Here is a 21356-nt window from a genome sequence, read left to right as displayed (position 1 = left end):
TCCACACTTTATTTTTTAGTTCATAGGTGAGTTCATGTAGAGTAGTTTCTTCCAGTCCCACAAGCTCGAGGCGTAAACCACCCTGGCCTGCCCACACCAGTTACACCACTTGGAGCTGCAGGGGGTGTCTGCTCGTGCACAGGTCCCCGTAACACAAATACCTCTGCTGGGCACTAGAGGGCAATGGCACGTTGGGGCAAAGCGTCACATTTCTCCTTGCTGGTCTCACAGACCCAACAATTACCAGAAACAGCCAGGCAGTGATTTCAGCTGTGTTGTAAATTATGAAAGGCTTCTAGCCATGAGACACTCCTCTGGCTTGCTTTCTGCCTGTACCACTGGAAGGCTTGTTTGCATGGCTGTGGAGGGGCAAGAGATTATTTACACAAGATTTTTTCTCCTCTGCTGCAGCAGGTGCTGCAGGCCTGGCTGCTGCAAGAAAGGGAAGACGTTGGGACCGCACCATGACTGTTCAGTGCTGGACTTCTCTGGTCTCAGCCACTGAGGTCCAGCTGCAGCTGCAGTGAACCAGAACAGTCACTCTTAGGGCACACCTGCTGCTGTTTTCCCTCTCATCTCGCTGCTTCTCTTAGATCTGCTTTCCCACACCTTCATTGCTTTCAGCCTGTGCCTCTTCCCCCTCACGCCCCCTCACTTAACCCCATTAAATGACTGCTGCTTCTCTTCGGAGCAGAGCGGAGCTGCCCCGCACGCTCACAAAGCGGGAGTCCAGCTGTGAGCATCTCAGCCAACAGCACCCTGCTAAAAACTACAAACGGATGCACCAGCATCCCATGTGGCCCTTCTGCAGAGAACGCAGGGGCAGCATCAAGTAATTGCCTGCTCCTGGGGAGCCCTGCTGCTGCACCTGTGCCCACAGCCCACCTTTGGGAACTTGTTGAGAGTGTGCTGCGTGCCTGTTAACAAGCTGCCTGCTGGCTCTGACATCAGCGCGACAGCTGACCTAGCCAACATATTAACTGAGGCTACCAGCTGCAGAGTTGATGCCAATTTGCTGAGTGCTGCTCCTCTGCCATAGTCTGTAATCAAATTACATTGCACAGCATTGAATTACAGCAAGGGTGCAGCTGGTCAAAAATCACTGGTCTAGGTACAGCATGACAATCAGCTTCAGGAGCCTAGGAATGTGCTCAGAGCCTCTTACAGAGTTCCCTTTTGCTATTACTAACACAAAAAAAAAACACCATGCTGCAAGGGTGCAAAGTCTTTCAAACAAAAGCTTTTCCAATACCTTCCTTGCTGCCAGATTCAGGCAGGGATCTGTAACCTGTCTCAGAGCACTGTTCTCAGCAATATTTTGGGTTAAACAGCACAGTCACACACAAAGACCTCCACAGAGCTCCCAGAGCAAAGAGCTGGCTTTTTCCTGAGCAGGATGCTGAGATCCGACTCCTCTCTGCTGCTGTCAGGTAATTTTGGCTTTAACACATGAACGTCTGTTCCTCGGGGCTGTTACAGAAGAGAACTGCTGAGAGAGCAAAACACAAACAAGTTCTGCAGCATTAAATAGAGAGCTCTTACAAAGAGCCACCCCCAGACAGAGCACTCCCCTGGTAAGGGTGGGCAGGGCCAGGCTCCCTTTCAGGAAAGGCTCTATTTCAGGTTGAAGCTGAACGTTTTTGTCAGTTTACAAACTGGGCAAAGGTTGCAAAGTTAAGGCACCAAGATGTGAAAATCAGGTCACATGAAAGTTAAGAGTGGGAAAAAAAAAAGGCACAGCTGCACTTTTCAAGGACACTTTTGCCCCCAAATGGTCTAAACATACATTAGATCGGTTACAACAGACTGCAGGGAATGAAGCAGGAGAAACCTTGGAAGTGTTTCCATCTGGAGGTAAACTCACCAGTTCAAGACCAGTTTCCAGGGCAGGAGGACTGATCACACGATGGCAGCAGGTCTATTTGGCATTTCCTGCTCCAGCAGTTCCTGTGGAGCCCTAACAAATCCTTCAACAGAAGAAACACAGTTCCAGGACTGGGGAGCTGCTTTCCCCTCACCCACCAGTTAGAATTGACACACTTCATACCACATATATGTGGCTCACAATCCCTTCATGAGTTCTCAGCAGACTAAAGGAGAAGATGAGCTGTTCTGGGCTGTCACAGCTGAGCACACACAGGGGAGAAGCACAGATCTCTTCCTGGGGAGCGCAGGCGTTAGCCACATCCTTCCTGGCCTGGCCTTGCCGCTCGGTGTGGCACCGAGGAGCTGCCGGAGCCTGGAGCCCTCTCTGACTTCTCCGTTCCTACCAGCACAGGGATGGGGCTCACCTCTGTCAGCTTCACACCTCTTAGACACAAACCCAAGCAATGCCCTCAGTCTTGCGTGTTTAAGCAGTGTATGAAAGGTTTTGCTGGGGCTCAGCTGAAGTTAGCACAGTATTGCTTTCACACCAGAACACTTTTCTCCTCTACTGGTCTTTTCTGTCAGCTTTACTGTTAAGAAAAATAGGACAAATGATTTTGCTTTTAAATTAGATTTTGTTCTGCCTAACTGGAGAGCCTTCATAAAATAGCACAGACAACGTAGTCACACATTCTGGTTTTGTTAGTGATCACGGATGGCTTAAAAAATAACAAATGTGAAAGACAGGCTGAAGTTAAAAGGCAAAATACTTGTAAGAATAACAAGAATAAATGGAACCGAGATAAGGAAATCTGGCAGTGTTACAACTTGAATGAAAATGCAGCTTACTGCTGTTTAGCTAAATATTAATAACAAATTCTACACGTTCACTACTTGTACAAAAAGAAAAATACCTGGGAGCTGCGCATGCACTTCCCCCTCCAACGGGGGTCAACCCTAAGCTGGGGAAGCCACCCAACAGTCAGTTTGTGTTTCCTCATTGCTTCAGTGACTCCTTCCCCTTCTCTCTGAGAACACACCGTACCTCCACGCTCAAGACAGGAAACATTCATCTCCACAAACGGCTTCTGTGTGAGGCGATGGAAACCACAGCGCTGGCACCCCGATGTGCTCCTCAGCCTGTGCAGGCAGCGCCGTGCAATATTGCAGAGGTCCGGGCACGGATTCGAGGCTTCACAGGTTGTATCTGCTGGGCCAACACAGACAGAATTAGCAGCCTGTATTGTAAAAGTATAGAAGTGCTGTAAAATACTTCATCTGCACTGGCTGGCAAAACTGTTCCAGGTCTTTTCTGAACTCAGAATCTTTTTCTAGACTAAGGGTGTGACCTTAGGGGAAACTTCAAGAGACGAACAGTGACATTTCTAAGCTGACTGTTCCTAAAGGCACAGCAGAAAACCGGATCCAGAACTTTTAACAGCTTTGCATTTCACAATTCTGGTCCCTGTCCTAACTTTGCTAAACACGCATGCGTCAATCACTTTTTATTGCCAGTATCCTTTTAACCTCCTACATAAAAGCTTTTATTAGTCGAATACTTTCTAAAATATTTCTTCTGACAACTTTTCACAAGAAAGAGCAGATGGCTGGAGATTACAATGCACGAATTTGTATCAAGTATTTAATGAAGGAGTGTAACAAAATGTAAAACCAAGGCATGAACAGGACCTAACAGGGACAGGGAATCTAGGCCCTAGAGCGCCCTCAGAAAGCCAAAGGACCCAGCACTTTGTACAGTTTCATCCTTGATCTGAGAAAATGTGCAGTTGGCCACGCTGAAGAAACAAGGCCAGAAGGTACGTGTGTCTGCTCAGGGTGCCAGCAGCTACGTGCTGAGGTAGGAACCTGTTCTAATCCGCCCCAAAAGTTGAGGTGTTGTTGACAGGAGAGCTGTAGGACAAAGTTTTACAGCTTTAACTTAAATAAATAACAGGAGAATGTTTTTGTGCCTCTGCAAATATAACAGCTTTGCATTTAGAACAGTCATGCCTCCAAAGCACCAAATCCTTTTCCTACCAGCGGTAGGCTGCTGTTCCACGCTGAAGGGGTAGCAAGCATCTGTCAGTTCAGTTTTGCTCACCTGGCAGCTGCAGGTGTCCACCTGGGAAGCCAGGGGCTCATTTCAGAGCAGAAGATACCACCTGTAGCTTCAGAAACAAACGGCTGCGTTTACAACCCAACTGGTTGTAAAGAGAAAGTGGCTTGCAATCTTGGTGCAAGTCAGATTTACACGGTGTCACAGGGCAACACAGCTTAAAAGAGGAAGGCCAAGACTCTTCAGGAAAGCTAGATTAATTCTCATTAAGCATTTGTCACTTGACACTTCTAGAACTTTCTCCAGAATGCCTTTTAAGCGTAGAAAATCACTCACAGGCATGCTTCCTGGAACGGACTAGAAAATGCCATCGCAAAACCAGAGAAAGACCGTTTATTTTAATTCTAAAGGCAGGAAGATGCTCCAAAGAAACAGCAAGCACTTGAGATGTGCATTGCTACCAGTTGGATACTGGATCTAGAAATGTTATCCCACTGCTTGCTACCACTAAAAAAAAAAGTGTTTTTTCTTTCTGAACACCCTTATCAATATTTTGTTCAATTTAAGATTGAGGTGTGCAGCTAAAAAAACAACGCCCTCCTTTTGGCCCAAGCTGACTGCAAGTCCGGGCTCTTACACCTGCTATTAACTGTAGATGCAAATTTTTAATTTAAAAAGATTTACTTCAACAAAACTGAGCTGATGATGAAATGTTTTCAACTGACTTAAAGATAGGAATTGGGGGAAAAAATAAAAACACAACATCCCCCCTGCCACCCACTCACTTGAAAACCTTAGAGCCCCCCCACCCGAACTGCCGTGCTGCTTTCCAACGTTTTTTCGTGCCCTACCTGTGTCAGAGCACTCACAGCTGGTTCAGAGGCCACTCGGCCACTTCAGCCCCACGGCCCGTGAGCCGTGACAGACCTGCCTGAGGAGGAGAGAGGAGCACGTTAATTAAAAACAGGCCAGACAGCTGCATTGCGAAGCACGGCCAGACGATATTTTCTACCAGGCTGAATTTGCTCTTCTTGTAAGAACGGACAGAGCAGAAAGGGTCAGACGTTCCACCGAAGCTCCCTTACCTGTTTGCAAAGCAGCGATACCCCGAGGGAGCTCGCTGCTCAGTCAGGTTTCATCCTGCTTTCCTTCTGCTCAGCTAGCACTTATCAGCATCAGACTAACAAGAGGTACAAGTTTAGCAGAGCTGCCCCCCAAACACAATTTGGTAAAATATTTTAATGGACGAAAGTTCTGGTTATCTCAGGGTGGCCTTTCAGTTAATAAATTAACCTAACTGGAACTGCTGGCTTAAGAAAACAGCACAACACATTTTAACAGGCTGTCAGGTACAAAGCAGTCAACACACAAACTCTGACCAGTCACAACAGTAAAGGACAGTTTTCTTTTTCTTTTTTTTTTTTTTTTTTTTCTTTAAGGGGCAGGGGCATGGAAAAAATACAGCACACTAATGAAACAAAATGCAAAAAAATACAAAAAAATAGAAAATAGAAAAAATGTATTTACAAGTGATACATTACTATGATCAGAAAGCACAAAGACAATTGCTGCTATAATACATGCACTGGGTCAAGAAGGATCTACTAAAAACCTGCAAGGGAGCTGTTTGTAAAAAAACAGAAAAAAAAAAGAAAAAAAAGACACCCTTCCCATCCCCTCCCCCCTCAAACCAACAGGGGTGGGTTTCAACTTTTTTCTTCCCTAGTTTGCTACATTGATCAAAATCAAATATCCCCTAAAGTCCGTGAGTACAACCAATACAAATACTACACTTGTTTTTAAACTGCAGGTTCAGTTTCAGGAGGGGGGAGAAAAAACAGCAGCTCATTGTAGATTCATATACAAGAAAGCCAGAGTAAACTGCTCTACATGCTAAAAATTACAGCAAGCCCCTGTCTGCTACATAGCATGATCTTAGCAGGTTTTCCTTTTTATTTATTCATATATATATCTATATGTGTGTATATATATATGTATAAAAATCGTGCCCTTTTTCACTGCAACATGACATCTGGGTGGAAACGTAACTTGTTACAACAAATTTTTATATGTTTACTGCAAGAAGTCACTCAATGTCTGTGGATTTAATAAGTAACCTCACACCACAGGAAATATTTAATAAATCAAAAAAAAACAAAAACAACAAAAAAAATATTGTGACAGAAGACCTTCTGTCTCAGTTCTTTTCAAAACCGAAGTCCAACAGGAAACTGGTCCCAATGTATATGAGCGTTTGCTGAAGAAGCTTCAGTTTGCCTAACCGTTTTTCTTTTAGTGTTCACAAGTTTTTGAACGACTTCAAGCCGTTTTCAGTTTCTAGTCTGTCTCTTCCTCTCTCACATAGGTAATAGTCTGGTACTAATCCGTTAGAGCGAGGAAAAGAGGAAAGTGGCTGCAGTTGCACAAAGGGTCCCCAGTTCCACATCTGCAGGGAGATACGGAGTCGCATGGAGCTCCAGAACCTTAGCTTTTTTTCTTTTTCCTCCTTTCAATGCAAAGTCCTTTCATACAAGTCCTGTAATTGGTACCTTCCCAAGTACCAGCCTGTCCAGCTTTCGGCGATGACAAAGCCACAAGTCAAAGTGAAAAGGACCAAGGCAGAAGTTCAGGTCACTTTCTATCTGTTCCATCATACTTCCAGGAAACGGGAGCTGCTGGACTTGGAGTGGAAAGGCTCAGACCACATGCGACGTAGATCGCCCTAAACAGCAGTGAAACAGCAGAGGACCATTCACTCAGAAACCATAAAGCCCATTTAGAATCCAGATTTAAAAATACATGTATATACGTAAAATGCACGTAAGCATATCTTAAAGCAAATCTATTCTCCACCTGTTTTGCAGATTACAATAAAGACCATAAAATACATCCTTCCCACAACATGTCGAAATGCCTTATTTTTGTGACAGATTGACCTCAGTATTTCCTTCCCATCAGAAAAACATTTTATGGGGGTGGAAAATTATGCCCTGTTTTATGCTTCAGTCTAGAGTGCTAGATGTGTGTTTCAACAATAGCCCTGAAACAGTAAAGGTTACATTTTGAAATTTGACTTCAGAACAGGTGACTGGAAATAGGTAAATAAGGATCTGCCTCTCCTCTCTCTATCCAGCTTTTGCGCAAATGCTTTCTTTCACAACCAGCTGGGTGAGGAGAAATTCATTTATTTAATTTAAACAGCACTTAAAGTACCAGCAAACATAAACTAAACAAGTTCAGAAGTATTACATGCATAGATTATTTTCTAGTTCAGGAACAAGTCTGTTACTTAGTCCTCCAAAATGAGGATCCACCCCAGCAGCAGCAGTACCTCAGTTCTTGGCTGTGGCTGTTAAGGAGGAGCAAGGGCATGCAGCATCCTTGTGAGAACCAGTGCCCAGTGCACGAGCACTGATCTCGCTTCCAGCTGATCCCCACTTTCCTGACAGGAATATATAATCCTATCTTACCTTTAAATAGGCCATGGTGAGGAGCGGCAATAAGGTAAAAGGTACCAAATACAGGAGGGCAGGCTGGGCTGCCCGGTGAATACGAGAAGCTACTGTTGCAGTTAATAGACCTGTAAAAGAAAAAAGTGCCTATAAATATCTTTAGTAGCTCATGGATGTTCTCTATCATTTCATCCACAGGTGGTTTCCTTCCCCACCATTTTAAGACAGTCTACGGAAAAGTTACCTGCTTGTGCTTAGCTTTCCCTGAAGAGATACAAAACAAGCAAAAAGGGAAGTTGCTCTATTTTAGTATTACGCTCTGTTGAGCCACTTGCTTCGGTTTTAAATCTCAAAAACTAAGCTAATAATAACACAACACAAACATAATAAAAGGCAAAGGGGAGGAAGCTGAAAGCACACACCAAATTGGTTTACGTGCTCCTCCAGCACCGGTACCTCTCGAGACTGTTGGTCTGAGGCCTCTCGCCTGAGAAACGAGGGGCTGCAAGGAAGGATTGTACGCACCAGGAATGCTTTTCCTGGATACATGCCCAAAAGGAACATATGGGGGAAAGGCAGGGGGCGACGGGGGGGGAGGCAAGCAGGAGACAATCTTTCCTTTTCATCTTCTAAAGGACTACACAGGTTCCGGATATGCACACACATATCCTGACCTTCGGGGAAAATCTATTTTGTGTTAGTGAGGAAAGGAATGGCTACATCAAATTATAAACAGATTCTAGTTGTGGCTATTTACAATTTTCTGCATGAGCTAAAATGTCACAGGATCATAAGAATTAACATTAGAATACAAAAATGGTGGGAATCTATAAAATTAATTCTCAGGATGTACTATTGCACAGCACAACCCATCTAGAAACTCCCATATTTTTCTGTGCAACCCAGCTGTGAGCTAGGACACCTTCAGTACTAGTAAAGCAAGGTATAAAAAGTTCTCACAGAAATACACTGATAATCTCTTTCATCCTCTAAATAAAATACACCAAAAATAATTTAAAACAGAACTCTAGAAGAGTTGTTCTCCCTAGACCATGCCAATGAAAATGGAGAGAGGAAGATCAAAAAAGAACATAACCATGCAGTCTCCCAAAGCCTCTTTACCCTTTGTTTCATCATCTTTTAAACCTACTACAATAATCCCACTCCTGCTCACTAAGCAGCTATCCATATTAAACCAATTACTCACCTACAAAATATCCAATAAGTGTGCAGTGAAAGTAAGAGACCTTCTGCATACGTCCAGAGATGTTCCCTGGTCCTGGGGCACCACAGGAGTCACTGTTGGCTTGTTTTTTGTAGTTATCATAACGTAGGACAAAGCAGAGCAGAAGACCTGGCATCACAATATCTCCGATCCCCAGCATGGAGAAGTGGCTGCCTGTGGAACTGGAGAGCAACTGAAATTGGGTCTGTGCCCAGTACAGAGGGTGACAAGCTCTAGACTCCTCCACTTTGTTTTTGAGCTTCATTTTGCACAGGCTGGACTTTCAACTGGCCACCTTTTATGTAGTAGAAGCTCTTACATAAATACCTGCTACTAACGGTTTTTCCTCACGTGACATGATCACCATTCCAGCTCAGTTTTAAACGTTACCTATTTTGACACTAATAACACTTTGCTCCAAACCTGTTTATTTCTACCAGCAGTGTTTAAACTTCTTTCTTCTAAGTCACTCGATGTAACAGATCCATCAGCTCGGTATTTCAGTCATCTCTCTCCTAAACGTGACTGGGAGGTAGGTACCAGCCAACAATTTCACCAAACTATTTGACCATCGCTGATGGACACTGCACCTCCATTCTAGTGTACGTAGATCACTTCTAATATGTGACAGTAAGTCAGTTTATGGATTTATGATCTTTGGCTTAATTCGGACAAAATGCACATAAACCTACAGCTTTATCAGATTCCCAGAAAAGAGCCAACCGCTAAGCAGATTACGAACTAAAACCAGCCAGTATCTTAAACCCAGGATCTTTTTCATGAAATGATATCAAATTAATTTGTCACAGAATGAACCAGTTTTGTTTTTATCATTGCAGAGAACGATTTCCTAATCCCTGCAATTTTAGAACCCCAGCTTCTAAAGAAACAAGAACAGAGTAAATTAGCCAACTTAGCCTACTGCACGACTTCTGAAGTGCTTGAGTTTATTGCTGTATCAGGCCTACGTGTAACTAGCTCTAAATCTGAAACATCAAGGAACCCCCACAGCAGATAGATGTGGAATAATCTCCCTTCAACATAGCATTTAACCCAGTAACCTTTGTCGCTTAGATCAGTTTCTAACTCCCATCCCACAAGTATGCATTAATCAAGACTAACGTTATAGTAAACTTAAGCTCTTTTTGCTTTTAAGCATTAGGTCATACTACAACAGTGACCACTAAATGGTAGAACTCACATTTATGTCAAAAAAATATCCTGGTCCGAACGGGCCACTTCTTTTACCCCAATTAGCATCATATCTGCGTGCTATGATACAGCAAATGCAAAGCGTCCAATCCTTACAACTCATTATTTTACAGATCTTCATCATGAAGGAGGAGTGACGTATAGTCAGGAAATACTTTTCTTATATAGTACTGTAAAAGAACTGCTGATTTTACCTTGGAAACACAAGTTTACCAGGCAGCGACAGGCGGGGAACATCTCTACCCACATTTGGTCCCAGGTGAAGTTTCCGGGATAAAACATCAAGGGGATTATCAGCTGGTTGCGTGGCCACTTTCACCATAACATTGCTGTTAAAGATGTAGGCAGAAAAAAAGACCTACAGAAGAAGGAAATCATTAAAAATGACAAACTGCAATTGCATAGCAATTCAAAGTGGCTTGCTTTTTTTTTTTTTTTTTCCTTTTTGCTTCATTTATTCAAGAAAAGAAAGCATCTACTTTTCCAGACACAAACATTCTACGTTTGATAATAAAAAACAAAATGTATTTTAAAAACAATCAGATAAAATTTTTTACACAATTAATCCTGTAGAATAACTGGAATATACTGTATGATGCCAAGATACCGATCAACAGATTACAAACACCAGCAAAGGCAGGTAATAGGGCACTGAAAATATGAGAAAGCTGGAAGAGAGAAGAGAGCACAGTGCTCACTCATAAAATGCATGATGCAACACTTATTTCAAATAGGCCTTTACACTACAGCTCATCGTGCTGGGAAACTGACTCAATGCCAGAGCTGTCAACAAGTACCTTCCTGAATCAGTGCTCGCTGTTATGCAAAGGTAAAACCAAATCCTTTCAGTATTACAAAGGACATCATTCTTTCAGGTTTCTTGTAAAACTGCTGTAAGATTTTATGCCAACTTGACTGGCTGTAAATCAGTTTGCATTTCTATTTTGCAGATTCCACTGCTAATCAGAAGTTGGCATGCACGTCCTGCACGAGCGTGGATAAGGCTTCCCATTTACTTGGAAACACTTATTCTGATCCGCAGCCAAGGTTTCAAAATTTGAGGTCTAACTTTTTCTTACAATATGTCAAAGTTGAAATATTCTGATCACGTTCCCGCTTTTGTTAAGTAATTAGGGAGGAGATCATTTTGTATTCTGCTGCAGACTTTAACTTCTCGGAACGGAGCAATGAAGCTCATCGATTTCATACTAGTACATCTCGTGTAAAAATGGCCCAAAGCCAACTACAAATCCAAAGGATGAGAACAGTTTTAGCAAAACAAAACAAAACACTTACCCAAAAGACATCATAAATTAGTAACCCGGAGAGTAGCAAGCAGGAAACCTTCAGGCTGGGCAGCCGGACAAAGGCTATCATTGCAACACACAGGCCCATAGCCAGAGCTACAAATGCAAGTACATAATTAGTACATTAAAGAGAAAAAAAAAAAAAAAGGCAACAATGACAAAACCAAACCAACACTCCCTCCCCCTCAAAAAAAAAGTTTGCAACTGCAACACTGCAAGCACCAGATTATTTTCCAGTATATTTTCTAGTATTTCCAGAAAGTGAAATTCTTAGCAGAGTTAAGAAAAGACAAAATACATTCAGGAATGTAGCCATCTGTGAACACGTCCCTGTACAAAGAGAAATACCTCTTCAGACACAACTACCCATTGCACTCCACTCCTACCATCTACTACAAAGAAACATTTTCATGACAAGCATCCCAGAGACGATCTCCTCTGTGAAAGCCACTTGAGAACAACAAACACCAAACAGAGAACTCTACTTTTACACTGCCAGGAGGTTATACAGTAAACGTGTAAAATAAGTAAATAAAATGCTTGGCTCTTAATTCAGAAATCAGCATGGTAGTATGACATGATACGGCCAAAGAAACCACTCAAACCAATCCGCTACTTGAACAAGCTTGTGCAAGGCTGCCCAAACACTATGGGGTACAATTGTTTAGCTACACAGGGATTTCCCAGTAACAATTAATAAATGTGAAAGCCTACCCAACAATGGGAAAAAAAATGCAGGCAAGTCTTCTAAATTCTCTCCCAAGGCCTAGCTTTCAGTCAGACTGACAAGCTGACCTGAGTGCTGCTGCACGCTCAGCGTTGTCAGTTCTCTTCCACGATCAGACACATGCAATGCAAAATTAAACCTTAAATGTAACTTGCATGTTCAGATAGGGGAGGGGGGGGGAGCCCTTTCTCTGCAGTTTTAATCAAATTCCCTATATATTTTGGCACAGTAGAAAACTAAGATGTCACACTAAAAAAAAAAATCCCAGTTTTCTCATATTTGTGATTTCCTGCTTCTTTGAGTCTAACCTTAGATGCCAAAGACACTCAGCGGACTATAAATACATTTCAACTGGTTACAAGTAAATCCCTAGAGAAAAAAACAAACCAAACCAAAATCTTTCATCTCTGCTGTTTACGAGGAATAACAGAGCCCTGTTGGGACCAGATTTCAGTTAAGTACGCAGACAATTCTAAAAAAAAAAAAAAATGCACTCATTTAACATGCCACAGAATTCATAAAAAAAAAAAAAAATCAGATCCTATTTTGACCAAGTGAAACCCTAGGGAAAATAGTCATTAAGTACAAGCCCACCAGCCTGACAGCTTGAGCCGCCAAGCTCACGAGTTAACACTGTAACGCTATAATTATGGAACTGTAAAAATGTTTTATGCTTGCATTTCATCTGTAAGATGTGGAGTTCTTCCATCAAAACACTATGGAAACATTTCAGTGCAGATTCGAGAGAAAAAGCTGACACGAAGCAATTGCCAAGGTGGCCGCCTGCAATGCCCAGGGGTTGCATCCTGGCCAGGACTTGGTCAAACCCACCTTACCTTTTGAGAATTGACAAGCTTAACATAACTCTAAGCGGCACAGCTGCTAGTTTTAATGAAGTAATAGGATTATTCAGATAAAAATGTACCCTAAATCACGCTGTATAATTGCAACTCGATATAAAACATAAGCAAATTATCGAGGTTTAAAGAATTTGACACAGCAAAGCAGCAAGAAAAAGAACTGCTCTCAGTAATTCAATAGAGCCTTCAGTTACAGGCTTCGTCTGGCAGAGGAGCAAATACAAGGGAACAGTCTGTCTTAAATCAAAGAGATTTCTCTAAAGCCAATGCTAATAATAGCTCAAGTTAGCCTATATTCAAGAGAGGATTTCCAGGTTATAATTAACTAGAAGAGGGAATATTTTAACCAATGTGGAGTTTTAGCTATTGTTCACACACTCAATTTCTGTGCCACTGAAACAAACACAGGCACACATATGCAACACGCTTCCATCATACTAAGCAAGTACTGGATTTAAAAGGGAATGGAAAAAACTCCTTTACATCAAAGTGAAACGCACACACTAATAATCATGCAGTTTTGCAACTGCTTTAAGAAATATTGGTAAGTTTAAAAAACAAAAAGGAAGCCAGAATGCCCAAGAGCAAGTGCTAGTAATACAGGCCGAAGTGCAGCCAAGCCACCAATGTGCTTCTGTAAAATGAAGCCAGTTTCCTTCTCCAATGAAAAAATCAGACATCACACGAGAAACCAAGTAAACCGTACCCAAGTTTGTGCACGGTGCTGACTAACTACGCAAGGCCGATCTCCACTGAAATGCACTCTAAATTAAAGAGGCAGAAAGAAGGGGAGCACACTGTGCAAACGGCAGCTCAGCTGGAAGTGCTGCTGCACCGCTCCTCAGAGCTGAATGTGAAAGCATTAACTGAAACAGTTAACCTTCGATCAAGTGCATGGATTGACTTCTAAGTCCTTGCAAGCACACTCTTATGGAACAAGGATATTCTGAGGATTAACAATACTCTTGCGTATGTGATGAGACTCTCAGCTGCAGCGTATTGTTCAGTCTTATTGCGATAGTGCAGCCAGAACAGATGAAACTACCGAGGTTCTGCTGCTGTGGTTTCTCACTTACAAAGCATTATGCAAACTGGCAGGGGTTAAACTTTCCCCACAAGCCACCAGTTGACCTTTGAAACAAATAGGTGCTGAAGTTCTGATCTAATTGCATATCTACAAAACCCTCAAAGTGTATTTTAAAAAGCAGAAATACGAGCACGCATCATGAAGCAGCTTCTGCCCAGCTGCTGCAGCTGTTAAGGCCTGTAGCAGTTCGCAGGGCATCCCAGCCTCTTCAGTTCGCCCCATAGCTATGGGTGGATATGCATAAATCTACTGCTTTCCCATTCTTCATCTCTGGGTATTTCTACTATTTAGGAAAGCTTCTAAGCGAGTTTTACCAGCTGACAGCGATGACTCTAGATGATTCTGTCACCAGTCCGTCCCCCCTGAGAACCAGCATTTCAAGACCCATGAAGGTACATCAGCACAGGCCACAGCAACCCGCTGGAGACAACGTCTCCTCATTCTATCTGATAACATCCCTAGATTTTAGAAACAGTTTGACCAGCTGCTGGAGAGATGAGGGAACCGTGGTATTTGCACAATGAAGGCTGTTCTGGCAGGAAGCACTCTACCTCGATTCTGCAGGAAATGGAAAAGGCCAGTAAGTATTTCTCTTCCTTTTTACTTAGCCCTGAAGTAGAGATACTCTCTCCTAAAGAGCCAACCGCACAACGAGCCCTGCCCCACTTCTCCCTCCAGCCAGCAGCCCGGGCGATGCGAGGCACATTCACAACATCTGCTTCGCTTCTGCTGACAGCGAACCCAAAGATCAACGCGCAGGGGAGGAGCTGGATCGCAGCGCCGCGAGCAGACGCAGCCTCAAAGGCTAGCGAGCGCTCCGCCTGCCTGTGCTACCCAGCACCACCTCCTGCCCACGCTTCGCTCCAAACAAGGTGAATTGGGGTCTCAAGTATGCAGCTACAGAGAGGAGAAGGGTAAAGGCAGAGATGACGTGATCCCGCTTGCAGCAGTACAGCACGAGGAGTAAACCGACTCGGTCCTCTGATGAATGCCAATAAATGCTGTTCTCTGCTCAATGTCACTGACAGATGTCGGTGTAATTGCATTTAAACAAACTAAAGGAGGCTTACCTGTATTGTACAATCTCACTTAATATAAAATACATAAAATACTCCAAAGCTACACGTAAATCATAAACAACCACAGGGAAATAAACCCCAGAAGCCACTCTGTGCCAGTTCAGTACTCTGCAATTATCTCACAGCCCGCTATTTCAGAGTGAAGTGCTCACAAAAATAACCATTTTAAGTAAATGCTTCTGTCAGCTTCTCAGGGTAGACAAGTCTTTTCAGACTGTGTCAAAATCCACGCTTGAAGTTACATTTACCTGCGTAGCTACTGCAGAGTGACAAGCACCCTTGATTTCATGGTGGGCCAGTCTGCTTTGAACAAACCAAACACCACCCACATTTTTCTTTTTTTTTTTTTTTTTTTTTTTTTTTTGAGTATTTTTTATTTGAGTATTTTATAAGGTACACCCTAGTATGTAACAGGTGGAACTTTTACAGCAGCAAAAAACATGAATGAAACATAATCCCCATATACAAGAGAAACACTCAAGGTGCCATGGCAGCTTCCAGTGCTAAGGACTTGCTGCTGCCATCTCATTTAGGAGGAGCTAGAAAGCTGATGGGATGTAGGCTTTTTTATCACAAGAAGCAAATTCGAGGGTAGGTAATGCTGTTCCAGCTATTTTTCCGCAAGCAATCACCACCTCAGGGTGCCACTTCACGAGATGTCTTCAGCCAATTTAGCTGCCTGACACTGCTGAGGAGCAGAGGTCCTGCTCCTGGCTACCCCTTCATCCCTTTGCTATCGTATCCACTCCGTCCTCTCACCGCTTACCTTTTGCCAAATTTAGCACATACCTGACTGCACAACAATCCAATTCACCTCACTGCAAGCAGCAGAAAAATAGCCTGGCAAAAGAGTACCCTGCCATTCTAGTGAGCTGAATCAGTTTGCCCTGTGATTAAACGAATGCCAGAGCTAGCCCAAGAGATTTGTAAGGCAGGAGGGAAGGAGGAAAGCTCTTTGTAGGAACAGCAAGCTGTAAATTCAGTTCAACCAGAAGGAAAAAAAATAAATAAATCACCCCTTCAAGCCAACTGGACGCCTGCCAGCTTCACCCATCTCACCACCCTAACTGGCATGCATCAAAGAGATCAAAGACAGCTAGCTACTGTGAACTGTCTCACAACAAATTATTTGATCATCTGAACCAAAACCCAACATGACACACAGCAAAAATTAACCAGATTGTTGAGACCAAGTTATGATTCATAAGTAACTGCTGTCTCCACACATCTTTAACTAAAACTGGCAATTCACCCTACACCACACGAGTGCAGATCATCTCTCATGGATGTTCTGGCAATTCCTCGGAAGCTTTTCCAAACCAGAAAAACAGGTGTCCTGAACATTACCCCGGCGTGTTTCTGACAGGGCTTGTTCTCAGGGAGTCTACCACAAACATTACAATCCAGCAAGGCATTAATAACAGCAAATTTCACCGATCATCACCAGGTGACTGGATGTGTCAGAACAGGCACAAACTTGTAGTCAAATCCCTTGATTCACATACTCACCGTCCATAAGGAGCCAGTGGCCAGTGAGGACCCAGATAAGTACAAGCATCACAGACAGAGAAAATGAGAGCAACTCAGCAGCAGTGAAACGCCCGCAGCAGCCAAAGGAAATCCTAGGAACAACATGTAAACATAAGCTGCAAGACTTTTATGTTTCCATTTAAAGAACAGAAAATGGATGCTACCGGAACAGAGCTCAACTGCTGATGAAAGACGCCAAGAACAACTGAGGGGAAGCTCCTTTGCCACAAGTAGGTACCAAAACAGCAACAAAATACAAGCTTTCCTCACATTCAAATCATGTGTGTAAAGCCTGAACTACGAAGATGGAAAAAAAAAAAATAATAATAACCTGTAAATCCTGGCACGTCTCTTAAAATTGTTAGTATGAATGCTATTTCCTAGTACCATCTATGATAGTGCTTTTTGGAGCATGAACTCCAGTCACAAGGTAAGGAAAGAATTAGTTTCAAAACATGGCTTGAACAATCGTCATTTTCACTAGCATAACCACAATCCCTGAAAAAACAGCATTATCATCCAGAGTTTAATGTTAACAAACATTAAAACCCAGTACTAATTCTGAAACTGAATTCTCAGCCAAAATAACCCAAACTTCTTAAATGCTGCTGTTGGGAAATCTAGTCTCCCGCAATTGTATTGTATTCCCCAGGCTGCCAAGCATGCGTGACTTGCAGAAATTGTGCTTCCTAGTTTCAAAGTGGAAACACAGCGTTCACACACACAAAAAATATGCACGAACTTCAGCCCCGAGGTTAATGCTCATAACCAAAGACTCTGTTAAAGAATCCTCATTAAAAGAAATGAATACAGCATACGAGAAGAGGAACAAAACATTTCTCAAGTCCTTACTTGTTTTGAGGCGAACAAGGCCGTGTTAAGTACTGGCACATCGGGAGCAGAAGGAAAGCAAAAGCTATTGTTGCAAGGACTAGAAAAGGAAGAAAAGGTAATATTAGTACATTCAGACCTGATTTCTACAGTACACAAACAAGCTTCACCAATTTGAAAAAGCTCTTGGAACAATGTCCTATTATCATATGCTGCAGTATTATTGAAGCAAGAGCAGTTAAAGACTCCAAGGTTTTCTGCAGAACTTCTATTGCTTTCAAACTGTAATCAAAATAAAAGCTCTCAAAGGAATTAAATGCTCCTATCTCCAAGTGTAAAAAGAAAAAAAAAAAAAAAGTCAGACTCAAAGCTGTTCATGATCATGTCTGCAAGAAAAACAGTTTCCAAACATTCTAGGAGTCAACAAAAACATCAGAACTTGCTACAAACTGGTTGTGAGATTCTTCTAAAATTATTTAACGTATGACAGGTTAAGGCAGCGTAATAAAGGGGTTCTCTGGCTTTTCAACTCAGTCACTTTATTCTCCCTTCTTACTCATAACTGTTTATTGACTACTGAAATATATTACAACTTAAAGCACTGCATATTTTACCAATTCTTAAGTTTTTGAAAACAGGAAAAATGATAAAATCACACAAATAAGCAAAAAGGTTATTTCCATAAATACTTTTTTTTTTTTTTTCCAAGAAGCATATTTATTCCAGCCAAACATCTGTAAAAGCGTTTAGTAAGTGCTGGTATTTATAATCATTCTTTCCTTTTTTTTTTTTTTTTTTTTTTTTTTTTTTTTTTAAGTAATAGCAGTGAACTTGTATTAAGGGCTGTTTAAAAGACTGAGGACTTGGAGAAACAGACTTGTCAGCAGCACTCACACAGCATCCAGAACTGCTGTAGCAAGAACAGACCAACATGAAAACAGAAGGATCGTTTGACATTTTCTGGATGCTGTTCTCTACTCGTTCCTTAAAAACTTGTGTCAGTTTTTGCTTTTTAGAAGGAATTATTATTTTTTTTTTAATTTTCTCAAGCTAAGATGATAGGGAGTCTCTTTATTACACAGCCTGAGTCAACTGGAGAAAATTTGGTTTGTTCAAACCACATCTTTCCACCTCTCGGTTCTGTCCCTTCTGGTACGAGGAAGATAAAATAAACAAACAAATTCACACACACAAAAAGTGTCAGCAAACAGCACCATGGAAACTCACAGTTCTATCAGTATTTCAGAAAGGAAATATAAAAAAAGGCAGAACGGGTAGAGAAAGAATGAAGAGTGTAGAACTCTGCATGGGTTTGCCTAGGACCCTTCTCAGAAGTGCTTGGCCAAGAGTACAACCTGTGCTCCTGCTGCCCCGCATCCCACATCCCCATTGCCTGCCTGCCCTGCTCCCCGCTCAGCCTCCATCACAGCTGAACTGACCCTCTTTGGCCTTGAAATCTGTCTTTTCCCCCTCCTCCCCCCCAGGCTCTGCTCATCAGGGGACCCTGCACCTCCTGTCCCGGCATCCACAGCCACCGCTGCCTGCAGCCGGGCTCTCCTGGAGTGGACATGAATTCAGATGTAATTACACCAGGACACATTTGTCTGGGAGTACCCGATCTCACTCCTTACTGTTCAGGCTTCCAGCTGGGTGTTTCTGTTTCCCTTCAGCCTCAGCACCCATCATTCAACTGGGAATCCCTCGGCTTAATTCCCGTCTGCAGGCAGCCACCAGCTCTCCAGCTCTGCCTGCTCCTTGCACCTCAGCCTGCCTGCGGGTCCTCCCTTGCTCTCGACTGTTCCCCAAAGGCAAACCTTTGAGGCAGGCAGATTTATGAGTGGTTTAAGAAACCAAACACCAGCTATAATTCAAAAGCACACACCCACATCAGCCTCTAAAATCTACAAAAAGGAGGATGCCAAATAGAACCACTGCAGCTTCAAAGGGGCCAAGCCCCCAGCCCCAGTTCCCCAGCCCAGCTCTGTAGCCTCCAAAGTCACAAAGTTCAGAGCTCCTGGGGCCAAGGTCCCCCGTGCTTAATGACACCCTCATATGCAAGATCAGAGAAACAGTATCATAAACATAGCCTGAAGAATAAAGATAGCCCAGGGCACTAGTGCAAGTAGGCACAATCCTCTTAAACCTGGAGCATGCCCCAGCTGACACAACGCAGTCGCACCACATGCCACCAGTGTCACAAAGAAAGTTACAAATGTCAGGGTCATTCTGGAAATACAGGCAGCAATAAGCTTGACATTAACATTTTTTTCTCATCATAAAGTTTCCCTTATCACCAGTATCTAGTGTACATTAGAATTTATTTGAAGTAACGATCTACTTTCAGTAGGGAAGAATGCATGTGACAGAGGCCGAAGCTGTAAGAGCAGTACCAGCAGGAGCGTGCCACTACAATTAGAGCTGAAGTCTCAAGATTCATTTCCAGAGGAGAGATTTGATTTCACCCCTCGCCATCAGCCCTGCTTCAGAGGCTGGAGAGGATGTAGAGTTCAGGAGTTAAAAAACTAGAGAAAAGCATGCATTGTGTATACATGAGATAGGAGAAGAGAAGTATTTAAGGGTTTAAAAGTCTTCACAGATTCAGCGTGTGGACTGAGGACTACTTTTAAAAGCTCCTACACGTTTGGAGCAGTTAAAAAGAATCTTGTTTCCCTGAACAGCACTGGTCTCTTGAAAAACTGCAGAAAGATCAAAAGGCTAAAATTTTCCAAAAATCAAAGTTGTGATATTTACTTAAATGACAAAATGTAAATAATAATAAACTGAATCAGAGGACTTGCAATTTATTTGCAGACAATCATCTCATTTTTGTTCTAAATTCAAGCAGTGCAAGAGAATAATACTGAAAATGATAGGGAGACATGAAGTATCCTTGAAACTAAGAAAATCTGTATAAGTGCAAAATCCAAAATTAAACTAGGAAAAGATGTCTGGATATGATCTCCAGAGCTTCCTTCCAACCTGAATTATGCTATGATCCTACAAAGTACCTGCGTTATGAAATAGCATGAACAGTTTTGAGTACTGACTTATAACAAGTGAACTATTTACTTAAAATAACACATCCAGCATCTTTCAAAACTCCTGCGATTTATAGTTCATTATATTTAGCAAATTTTTAAGTGGAAAATACTTCTCGAATAGTATTTGTCACTCTATTCATAGCTAAAGAGACATGAAAAAACGATCATGAAACCTAATTAATTTGCTTAATACGTACTATGACATGCATTATAATTATCACCAACAATTAATCACATCAGTGCTTTCTGTTCTATTGAAATTATTATAAAGAGAAGAAAACTTAGTCACCTGCTGTGCATATTGTAAAGACAACTTGAACTGAGTCAAAGAAGAAGAACATAACTAGGAGAGACACAGATGCTCCGATCGGCAGGAACAATGCCTGGGTAGAATCAATGGTTTGAATACCTGTGGAGGAAAGAACGTGACATTTAATTTGGGCTACTTCTTACCACACACATTCTGAAAGCCTGTCCTCACCAATGTTAATTCAGGCCCTTAACAATAGACTTCACTTCAGTGCTGGTGCAATAGAAATTGACCCTGAGAGCCTCGTGCACTGCCACACCCAGGCACTGCAGCCAGCACGAAATTACTACAGCCAAGCAGCACTTTGGCAGCAGCTGGGTGTGTACACCAACACGCCGGCTTCGCGGCAATTCAAGAACAGCAAGTTGAAAACAGATCTCAGGTTTTTGTGCCATTGTGCCATTGACAGAGTGGATAAGAAGTTAAAATTAAAATTAGCTAGGGACTGTGAATCATGCAGCACATGATCTATGTGCCATGTTTTACCCTAAGCCACACGTACATGTTGAAGAGAGCATCCAAAGGTTCGGTTTAACCACTCAGCACGAGGACAAGAGCCTTATCAGCAGCAGAGCTGCAGAGCATTAGGCTGACCTAGCTCATGCAAAGGGTGCTACAGCTCCAAACTCTGCTTGGGTGATGCACTCAAATTGTATCACCGATTGCAATCACCAGATACCATCGAGCCTACCAACATAGGGCACTTTTTGAAAAACACCGAAGTCATCTACCTGTTTATGAAACTGCTAACTCAGATCAGCATGCACTGTAAT

The 21356-nt window shown here is 42.6% G+C and overlaps 1 protein-coding gene across 1 annotated transcript in view; it reads right to left on the bottom strand.

Moving 5' to 3' along the window:
* Window positions 1–5493: 5493 nt before the first annotated feature.
* The window catches only part of SPPL3 (signal peptide peptidase like 3), a 57413-nt gene continuing 41550 nt past the window's right edge, over window positions 5494–21356 (bottom strand). Inside the window, exons 4-11 of the mRNA XM_084296998.1 lie at window positions 20563–20682; window positions 17254–17332; window positions 16381–16493; window positions 11108–11214; window positions 10006–10169; window positions 8582–8781; window positions 7393–7502; window positions 5494–6644 (exon numbers count right to left, since the gene is read on the bottom strand). Of these exons, the coding sequence (XP_084153124.1) occupies window positions 6573–6644; window positions 7393–7502; window positions 8582–8781; window positions 10006–10169; window positions 11108–11214; window positions 16381–16493; window positions 17254–17332; window positions 20563–20682 (965 nt within the window). The 3' untranslated portion in view covers window positions 5494–6572. The remainder of the gene's footprint in view (window positions 6645–7392; window positions 7503–8581; window positions 8782–10005; window positions 10170–11107; window positions 11215–16380; window positions 16494–17253; window positions 17333–20562; window positions 20683–21356) is intronic.

The sequence above is a fragment of the Netta rufina genome, assembly GCF_964035555.1.
Source record: "Netta rufina genome assembly, chromosome: 17".
Lineage (NCBI taxonomy): Eukaryota > Metazoa > Chordata > Aves > Anseriformes > Anatidae > Netta > Netta rufina.
The sequence above is the reverse complement of the archived record's forward strand: the minus strand, read 5'-3'. Positions and strand labels throughout refer to the sequence as shown.